General features: G+C 32.9%; 1 protein-coding gene across 1 annotated transcript; it reads right to left on the bottom strand.

The window, feature by feature from the left end:
• Positions 1-3,101: 3,101 nt before the first annotated feature.
• Positions 3,102-7,377, bottom strand: LOC125833522 (beta-amyrin 28-monooxygenase-like). The gene is made up of 4 exons (XM_049512686.1): positions 6,884-7,377; positions 4,354-4,812; positions 4,066-4,253; positions 3,102-3,708 (listed from the first exon to the last, which is right to left on the bottom strand). Exons 1-4 carry the CDS (start codon positions 7,368-7,370, stop codon positions 3,403-3,405), a joined length of 1,440 nt encoding a protein of 479 aa, XP_049368643.1. The 5' UTR covers positions 7,371-7,377; the 3' UTR covers positions 3,102-3,402.
• Positions 7,378-10,510: the final 3,133 nt, after the last annotated feature.

Raw genomic sequence — 10,510 nt, 5'->3', positions numbered from 1 at the left:
CATGAATTTTAGGCTCGTGCGTCGATGGGCATTATGACTTACAGTTTAGGCTCGTACATCAAGGAGCATGTCAACTTAAATAGACTCTTCAATTTCAATTTCAGATGAAAACTTTCCTTTATCCTCAATGTTAATTATATTTTCTTTGTAAGTTTCGAAGTTGGACAACTTTTGATAACCATTTGAAGTCATACTCAGTTTCATATCATGAGCACGTGTTGCTAGTTCTTCAAATATTTATCCCTTGCAATATGTAACGAAGATCCCAATGCATACCTTTGATGCATATTTTGATCTAAGAAGTTTCACTAAGGCGATCTTTGCAGTTAAGGCTCAAGCTCCTCCAGCAATTTATGAAGTCAATGACTTGTTCATCATTTTTTTGACGGGTGTTTGCAATCTCTATCATGCTCACAATACGCCTTGTGCTATAAAAACACTTAAGGAATTGTTGATCCATCTGCTCCCAACTATCGATAGAACTAGACTCAAGATCTATGTACCATTCAAAAGCAATTCCTGTGAGAGATCTAACAAACTGCTTAACAAGATAATCACCATACGTTCCAGCATTATTGCAAGTTTCGACAAAGTGTGACACATGTTGTTTCGGAATTCCATTGACGTCAAATTTCTGCAACTTAGGAGGTTGATAACCAACATGTATTTTTAGGTTATAAATTCTTTGAGAATATGGCTTTACATATGTGATAGGAGACTTGGACGTGCAATCAGATTTATCTTTGATAGCTTCTTTGATGAAGTCCTTCAATTCAGGAATCAGACCTTCGGCAGATACTTGAAACTCCTTGATGATTGTTTCTTATTTTGCGAAGGACTCTATTTTCTTCTGAGTTTCATAAAGCTTTACGCATAATTGAGTGGATCCTCTTTCCTCCATATTCTCCATCATGTTTGTCAACTTGGTAATTTGGATGTCTTGGCCTTTGATGCACTTTGATAGGCCTTCAACTGCTTTCGTCAAATTTGTAAGTTGTTCTTCTATGGTGGAAGTTTTGATCACCATCGCTTGCATAGCCATTGTAGATGATAAAGAATAACGTTGATTTTCCATGACATGAGATGCAGATTGGTTATGCAGAGTAGATGTAGTTCTTAAGGAATCATTATCGGCTAAAGTGAATGACTTTTTAAATGTGGATTGGCTTAATTGCGCAAGAACCCTCTCAACCATTTTGGCGATATCTTCTTTTGCAGCTTTTGCAGGAGACTTTACACCTTTTGGAGACGAACCAAAGACAATAGAAAATTTGGGCGGCACTCGGGAGGCTTGTTGTCCTAGAAATTTGGCTTGGTTCCTTGTGATAGGTCTCATGCTTCCCGCAGTAACATCAAGGATAATTTCCACAATGATACATAATTCGGATCCATCAGTTTTTACGAATGCAAATGCAGATGTAGATGCGAATGCATTTACGGATACAAATCCAAATTTCGATGCATATGCAAATGCAAATTTTGAGTCTTTTTGAAATTCATCTCAGTGTTTTTGAAATTTGATTTTCTTGAAGAGAAGAGATGAGAGGTAAAGATTGTCCCACTAAGCGTGCCAATTTGTAAGCCTCTAAAATTTCAATCCTGAAATACAGTAAACAGGAAAGGAAAATAGCAAGCAAACAATAATATTTGTATTTAAATTAATGTGAAGGTTACAATCTTTATAAAATCTCTTAAAAAAGATATGTAATCCCCTGATTCTTCTCTTCACAGATGTTCTTGATTTGATGGAAAACTTGCAGCTCAACAGTTGGAGTGTATACTTCTTTGTATGCGGAAGACTTGCAGATCACCACTGAAGAGCAAGGATTCTATATGTACTTCTATGTGTGTGTTCTTCTTTTTCTTCTTCCTTCTTTTTCTTTTGGTCTTATGAAGACTTCTTTATATAGACTTGAGCTAGGATTTTAGGGGTATTTTCTTCCAAGCAATTTCGGTCCTTGGGCTTGAAAAACATGAGTTGGGCTCTTCTTGTCAACTTAATGGATTGGCCCAAATGTGATTTTGACTTTATTTAAGTCTTATATTTTTACTTAAATATTAATCCGAATTTATTAACCAGTAATTTGAGTGGTCAATATATCATGAATTTATGGATTAATCCAAAATTTAATATGGATTTATCAATAAAATTTCACTGTCTATAGCCCCAACATTATTTATTTATTTTAGTCTAATTATTTCAAGTTATGCATATATAAATCAAGAAAATTAATAATTTGGTTTCATCCTTAACTGCTTTATCAACAACCTTAGGTTTCCCTACAGCTAAAGCTATGGGGAATATAGAGTCATGATCGAACAAATTGCATGGCAAACCATAAAGTAAGATCCATGCTAATGCAATACAAGTTTCTTCTTTCGGATTGAACCACAGAGTCCATTTCAGAAAACGCATATTATAGGGTCCACTATTGAACTCCCATATGAATCTCAGGCCTAGAATATAAATTGGTATGATCCTCAAAGAGATGAAATTGATAAAAATGTACTTCGACTCAAGATAACCGAGTTGGCACGGTCATTTTATAATGAATTGTTGTAGTATCACCCTTCTTAAATCCCACCAACTCTGGTCTACCATATAAATTTACCAACAATTGCAGTGTCCATTCAATATGGGTAACTCCATCGCAATATTCGACAGGTTTTAACTTCAATGAAGCATTAGAAGTGTTATTTGTGGTTGTTTTGATTTGAGAGTCTAGGGATTTTTTCTTTTTTTGAATAAAAGAAGTAGTTGAGCTACACCTTTATCACTTGTGCCAAACATTATTTAGCTTTTCTTTTCTTCTAAGGTCTCTTCTTCAAAATCTTCTTCTTCGCACTCAAATTGTATTGTTATCGATCAATTCTTGCTCTAGTACTAATATATATTTATGAGATGGAAGAGTAGAAAGGAAAGAAGAAAACAGAAAAAGTAAATTTTGAACAAGTGTAGTAAATTTTCAGTAACTCTATGATCGTACTACTCTATTCTCAACAACAATTGTGTTTTGTTATTCGTTTCACTTGACCTGCACACTTGCACATACATACATAAATATGATAGAGAGTATTTGATTTTCAAGGCACAAAAGGCTTCTTCAAATATTAGAATAGTCCACATAATTAAAGATGTTTCGTAAATTCCATAACTATATTTAAGTATAATAAATGACAGCACATAACATTTCACAGTTCAATAGAAATATATTTCTAGATATATGAACATAACTTTTCTTACTTGGGTCAAAATGTAAAAAAGATAGGATGGGCAGTTGATCAGATCCAATATGGATTGTACATGAATGGCTCTTTTGAAGCGCATTGACACTGAGTGCTCATTTCTAATATCTAGTGTCGTTTTTTCTTTCACTGGCAACTAGAATGGGAGGGAAGTGATCAAGAAATATCTTCTGAGGGTTGAAGAAGAATAGGAAGTCCTTCAATTGGTGTGGGCATGGGATCATATTCGATTTTCTCATTTGGAATCAATAACTTCCATCTGAAATCCTTGACAACATTGTGGATAAAAACAAGAATCTCCAGTCGTGCAAACTCTTTCCCCAAGCACATTCTAGGCCCTCCTCCGAATGGAATATATGAAAATGGTGTTGGTCCTGCTCCTTCAAATCTTGATGTATCAAAGTTTTTAGCATCGGGAAACACTTTAGGATCCATGTGTGTTGCAGGGACATTCCAATATATCTGTCGCATCAAACCAAGCCTTCATTAGATGATTGTGTTTTACAACCAACAATTGCAAAGGAACAATGGAGGGGCAGAGGGACTGAATATAAAGCAGAATCGATAAAAATTGAGAGACCATAACTGCAGAAGTTGAATGCAAATGTAATAATTAATAGTTCTAATCTGGTTCTCATTTTTGTGATATGGCTAGTTGTTATTTTTTTTGCATTTCTGTAAAGACTTTTTTTGTGTTTTATTAATAAAATTAATCCCTAGGAAGCTTGTTCAATGATATATTATCCAATAAAAAAAAACTTCAAAGAGTACACATAACAACCACCAAAAATATATCAAGTAAAACAAATATTGGAGTACCTTCCATCCTTTTGGAATGCTATAACCTTGGTAGTTAAAATCCTCTAGTACTTCTTTCCAGCTTCCAATAATTGGTGATGTTAACCTGAGAACTTCAGACACTACATCCCATGTATACGTCATCTTTTGTATGTCATCCCAATTCAAGTATTCCCTTCCTCCTTTTGATAATGCAACCTCCTTTTGTTCTGTTATCAGTATCAACCAAAAAATATTACCAACTTTTTTATTGTTAGTGAAGCCCTGGCATTTCATATGTTTCATTTTATATGACGGTATTTGACTGACCTTGTAAAACGTTTTCATAAACATGAGGCAGCTCCGCGAGATACTTCATCACTAATGTTATAGTAACAGTGGTGGTATCATGGCCGGCAAAGATCATCATGAGGATGTTATCAGCTACCTCTAGTTCGGACATGAATTTACCATTCTCATCCGGAAATAGAAGTAAATGTGACAAAAGATCTTGTGGAGGAGAATCTGATAATTTCTGTTCTACGGCCTCTCTTCTCTCCTTCACAATTAATACAAGTTCTTCACGGATAGTCTTTGTTGCTCTCTTTGCATAGTAAAATTTAGTTCCAGGAATGTTTAGGGCTATAGATATGACTCCTTTCAAGAAAATGTTGAATAGATTGAAGAGCTTTGAAATTCGATTTGAGTCTTCAAGGTTCATGAATAGGCGACATGCCAAATCAAATGTGTGTAACTTGACAGTTGGAAAAACTTTCACCTCCTTTTTGCCTTCATATGTACACACAGCAAAGTTCAAAAATTCACATATACTAATATTTACTAGTAAAGAGTTCAACATTAGGCCACTTCATAAATTTTATGCTTGAAATATCTCTACAAATCAAAGAAAATTAAAATATAGGATGTGCAAAACTAAGTGAAAAATTGATAAATTAACTTTATAACATGAAGACATGAAGTTACAATATTTAGTCAACGTACACCTCAAAGCTCCTTTGTAAATAAAAAGTTTCAAATAATAATTTCCTATAATTCGCCACTTAGCTTCTTAACAACTTGTTTGGAGGGTTGTTATATATTGTTTCATAATATATCATATGACTTAAATATATTGTTTTGATAAATATAGGGTGTATTTGGTATGAAGGTAAAATGTTTTCTATTTTTTTTCTTATGCTTGGTTGACTTAAATATTTTGTAAAATGTTTTTCAAATCAACTTATTTTTCTTCAATTTAAGAAAAATAACTTCCCTTTAAAAATTAAGAAAAACATTTTTCAAAGCTTTACTTCATCCTTAAATTACAATATATTTTTTCTTATATTCTGTACCTGACCCTCCCCATTCAAAAAAAAATTAAATTAAAACTTTTAAATTTTCTATTTCTTTTACCCCTACCCCAAATCAGCCCCCCAACTTCCCTCGACCCTCCCCCCCCCCCCCCCCCAAAATAAAATAAAATAAAATAAAAAACCAAAAAAAAAAAATAATGTCAAAACCATTTTTGAAAAAACTTTTACCTCTTAACCCCTACCCTCTCCCCCCACCCCGAAAAAACACTATTTTGGAAAAATATTTCGAATTTTAAAATTTTTCATTTTTACGCTATCCCCCCCCCCCCCCCCCCTCCTCCGGTCATCTCCCATCAAAAAAAATAAAATTATGGTGTATAATTTTTATTACAAAAACTTAATTTTTGTATATATATTATTCTTTTTTTATAAAATATAAGTTAATTTTGGTGTATAAAAATTTGTTACATGATATATTAACTTCATATATTATTTTGCACAACATGATGGTTGAGGATGGGCGTGAACTTATTGCACCAATTCAAAATTTATGGGATGATCCAACTTCAATGGTAGAAATACCTAGATGAAAATTATCGATTTGAAGTTGGTCTTCACTAAAATGATGTTGACACAATTTTAATGTAAAATTTGATGTTATGAATTGAAGATAACTTTACATAATAGCACGGTTTAAAAAATAATTAAAATCATCTATTGTAATAAAAGCTTTTAGAAACATTTCGAATGATTAATGAAGAAAAAATATTTTAAATGAATAAAATAAATTTGATAGGTCACTAAAAACATTTAGTGTGCAACTTTAATTTGACTTTGACTTTAGACTTTGTCAAAACTAAGATTCGGGAAAGATTTACGGGGCTGGCTGACAGGCTCTACGAGTAGACCGCGGAACGAACGACAATTTATAACGGTGTCACTTTGTGACAGAAAACTACTATTCTCCTCATGTGATGTCGGCAGATATTTAAGAAAAATAAAATTTCAAACTTTGTAATTAAAGGGGAAATGGTTTAAAAATACTTTAATTTTGGTCGAAATTGTTATTACGATATCAAACTTTATGAATGATCTTTTATTCCCCTATACTATTTAGTATTGTATTTTAAAGATATATATGTGTCACATGGAACATTACTATTTATAATGATGCAATATTTATGATATCCACGTGGACACATATATATCTTTAAAATATACTATTAAATAGTTCAGGGGTAAAACGTCCTCTATAAGTTTGGTATCGGAACAATAATTTCGACCAAAATTAAAGTATTTTTCAAATCTTTTTTTTCTAATTAAAATAATTTGTAAATATTTATGTGGCCATAGATTATTTTTGAGAATAGAATAGAAATTTTAAAATTAAGTTGTTTTCATACAATAAAATAAAATTGAATAAAATAGAAATTTTAAAATTGATAAAAAGGTTTTTCATTTGAATGAAATTGGAATATAATCAAATTTCATTACGGATATTAAACACGGAAAAAATAAAACTTAATTTTCCATTGGAAAATACATACCTTGCCAGTAATTCTTAAGATGGTGGTGAGTAGTGAACTCCATGGTCTTAATATAGAGCTTTGAGAAAGCATCTGGACTAACAAAATAATACAACATCTTCCTCAAATGTTTAGCTTCATCCCCATGACTATTAGTCAAACTCTTCCCAAGCAGCTGTTTCACAGAAGTTGGCCACCAAGTTGTGACCAATTTATTATGGTTTCCAAACAAAAACTTGTTTGCTGCAGGACCACACAATACCACCATTTTTGCACCCATTATTGATGTCTTGAAAACTTCAGATTCATACTTATCCATTCTGTCCTGAACAAATTTCTCCGACTTTCCCTCCCGGTTTAATCGGAGAAACTCCAAAGTTTCTCCGATTAATGGCCATCCGTAGCGGCCGGGAGGAAGATTTGATGATGACTTTCTTCTTTTTTTGAGGAGATGATTGAAAAAGAATACGAAAGATACAAAAAGGATTAGGTACACTGTTAATGTCATCGCTTTTTCCCTTTCAATAATTTTAGCATTGACACACCCTTATAAATAGATAGAGATATTTAATTTTTGGCATATAATTAAGTGTAAAAATAGAAATCGTCATAGCGTGTGCTTAGCACAGCGGAAAAAAATAATATGCTCGTCTTATCAGTGGTCGACTCACGATTTTTCATGAAAGGCAACACATATATAGAAATAAACACATTAACTAATCGAAAAAATTTCAACATTTTTTATATATATATATATATATATATATTATTTTTCTCATTTTTTTCTGTCAAATAAGAGATTCTTGACCCCAAGCTGGCTCCTCCCTGGCTTTGTAAGTATATGTTAGTCAAAGGCTTGAGAAATATTATTTTTAGTCAAAGGTTTGGGAAATATTATTTACACTTTTGATGTTTGTTATTGTATAAATTCGTTATTTCGAGTTTACACAAAAATAACTGAATTATACAAATGTACTTGTGCATTATACAAACGTGCGAATTATACAAACAAGACAACTTAAACTTTAGCTATAACCTGTAAATATACAAAATATAGCTACAAAACATAATTAAGTTTATTATAGTGGATATTTGCGAAATTTCCCCAAAAATAAGGCATATGACTTAGGCCCCCAATTTTGGGGGGCCTCAATTTTTTACCAAAAATAAATTACATGTTCAATTTTTTTTATAGAAAAAATTAATTATTTATAATTAATAAATAAATAAATAAATATATATATATATATATATATATATATATATATATATATATATATATATATATATATATATATATATATTAAGATATGTATTATATTATTTTTGTTAACTCATTATAATTTATTAATTTATTAACTTATTACTTATAGAATTATGTTAACAATTAATATAATGATTGTCTTAGTAAAAACATGTTTTTCATCGTAAAATTGATAAAAAATCTTACCTTAAATATAATTGGAAGAATTTTTTTCGAAGAAATTATTTATAATAAAAATCAAGTAATAATTTGCATCTTAAAAGTGTAAGAATAATAAATTTTAAATTCACATGAAATTTATTTAGATTTTTAGGCCTCTAACTAAAATTTCGCTTTAGGCCTCTATTTATGTTGAGTCGTCCCTGGCCTTGTCCCCACAACCCACTCTTGTTCCCCACCAATTCCTATGTAACGACTTGTTCCCGTCGTTATATAAAAGCCAATGGGGAAAGAATTTGGGCCAGAAAACTTTTGAGTAGTAACTTGAAAAATTGTAGTCTAGTCTAGATTTGGACAAAATCTGAGTCAGGTGAGGTCTAGGGAAATCTGGTCATGAGTGGGGGAATCTATTTATGAATTTGATCACGTGAGTAGATAGCTAAGACGTTAAAGAACCCGTACAACTTTACGAAATTAAATTCAGGCGGGGGAAACTCTCGAAATTGATCTTAGCGTGAAAGGGTAGTTTTTGAATGTTCTGAGTCGAAGGTGTGTTGTGAAATTGGGGCTTGGAACTCAAATTATGAGGTTCTGTCTCCGTGTAAACCGCTATGGCAAGATTATTCCCGCCAGGGCAGGTTCGCTGTGGTGGGATGGGGTTCGCCGTAGCGGCTTAGTCGCGAATTAAGTCGGGGGAAAATCCCAATTTCGTTATTTTTCTGCAAACTTTGTTCTTAAGAGTTAGGAAACGACCCAAGACAAGTTCTTGATAGTTTTCCATGACTTTTGGTGCTAAAGGTAAGGATTTTACTCCCCTAATCCATTTTTTGATCCGTAGAACTTAGATTCTTAGTTAATTATTATTGTGGGAGGGTTTTGGATGGTGGAAAAAGCCCTAGTTGCAGATTAGGATCATGGGTTTGGTCTTGGGTTATTGAGTTGTTATAATCCGGGTAATTAGACCTTAAATTATTGATCCTTGCGCTATATTAATTGTTTTTAGACCACGAACAAGCGGAAAAAATCCAGAAAGGGAAGATTTAAGTGCCTTGTGGGGATTCAAACTTGGTTTCAAGGTAGGTGATGGTTTGATTTCATGTTTGTGTGATGTGTGTTAGTAATTGCTTCATTGTAATGCATGTATGTATGCGAATGAAACACTATTGGTCAAACCAAATGAATTGTGTATAAATGAACAAATGTCTGCCATGATTCAACACTTGATTGTATGATTCCGAGCATGTACATTATGAGTGTGAATGTGATTGTGGTTATGTTGAATGAAATGGGTGTCACGTTTCGACACACTAACTAGGATCGAGTGTCACGTTCTGACACATATATTGGAGCAGGTGTCACGTTCCGACACACTAATTGAGATTAGGTGTCACATTCTGACACACCAACAGTTTGGGTATGGGTTCCATGAGAGGACCATTGAATTGTCATATGTGCTTGTTATTGAGAATGTGGAATTGTACATTTCTCCTGAAATGATAACCAATGTGTAAATATATTTTGTTCATGTCATGATTACTATGCTGTGACTTCTTATATATGTTTAGCTTACTGGAATAACATCGTGATCCTATCAGTATACTGTGGTTGTATACTGATACTGCACTTGCTCGTTCTTTGTTGAGTACAGGGCATTTTCGAGCGGCTATTGATAGACCTCAGCTAGGAGATTAGTGATCGAGATCGGATTTTAAGAATGAACCAGTTCTTTTAGGCTGCCATGGAGTCCTTCCTATTGTTTAGTCCATTTCTTTCGGACATAGACTATTTAGATATTTCTTATGTTTTTTAGGGTTGTACCTATTTTTCTTAGACTTGTTGCACATTAGATGTTCTGGTATAATGACTTTCAGGTTATAGGAGTTAAACTTCCGCATTAGTTAGGTTAGTTAATTATTTAAACCTTTGGAGTTTATGGGAACTCTATATAATATCTGGATTTAAACCTGCTTTCATATCTTTAAATGTCTATTTTGTTCGTTAACTTGGCTAGAGGGGTTGTAGTAATGATTCTCCCACTAGAGGGTTAGTGCGGGTGCCAATCACGATGGTTTGGGTCGTGACAAAGTTTGTATCAGAGCCCTAGGTTCGTTGCTCTCGTTATACTAAAACGAGTCTAGTAGAGTTTTGCAGAACGGTACGAAGACTTCTGTACTTTTCTTCGAGAGGCTACATGACTTTAGTAAATCTCTTTTTTTCTACTATTT

Source organism: Solanum verrucosum, unplaced genomic scaffold (genome assembly GCF_900185275.1).
Source record: "Solanum verrucosum unplaced genomic scaffold, falcon-dt-bn FXZP01000105.1, whole genome shotgun sequence".
Classification (NCBI taxonomy): domain Eukaryota; kingdom Viridiplantae; phylum Streptophyta; class Magnoliopsida; order Solanales; family Solanaceae; genus Solanum; species Solanum verrucosum.
The sequence above is the reverse complement of the archived record's forward strand: the minus strand, read 5'-3'. Positions and strand labels throughout refer to the sequence as shown.

What these genes read in the sequence shown, in the direction of transcription:
- LOC125833522 (XM_049512686.1), bottom strand. Translation starts at nt 7,370, where the DNA reads ATGACATTAACAGTGTACCTAATCCTTTTTGTATCTTTCGTATTCTTT. An exon ending in TCTTAAGAATTACTGGCAAG is followed by an intron (nt 4,813 to 6,883) that starts GTATGTATTTTC and finishes GTACATATGAAG; the next exon opens with GCAAAAAGGAGGTGAAAGTT. An exon ending in TTATGAAAACGTTTTACAAG is followed by an intron (nt 4,254 to 4,353) that starts GTCAGTCAAATA and finishes TACTGATAACAG; the next exon opens with AACAAAAGGAGGTTGCATTA.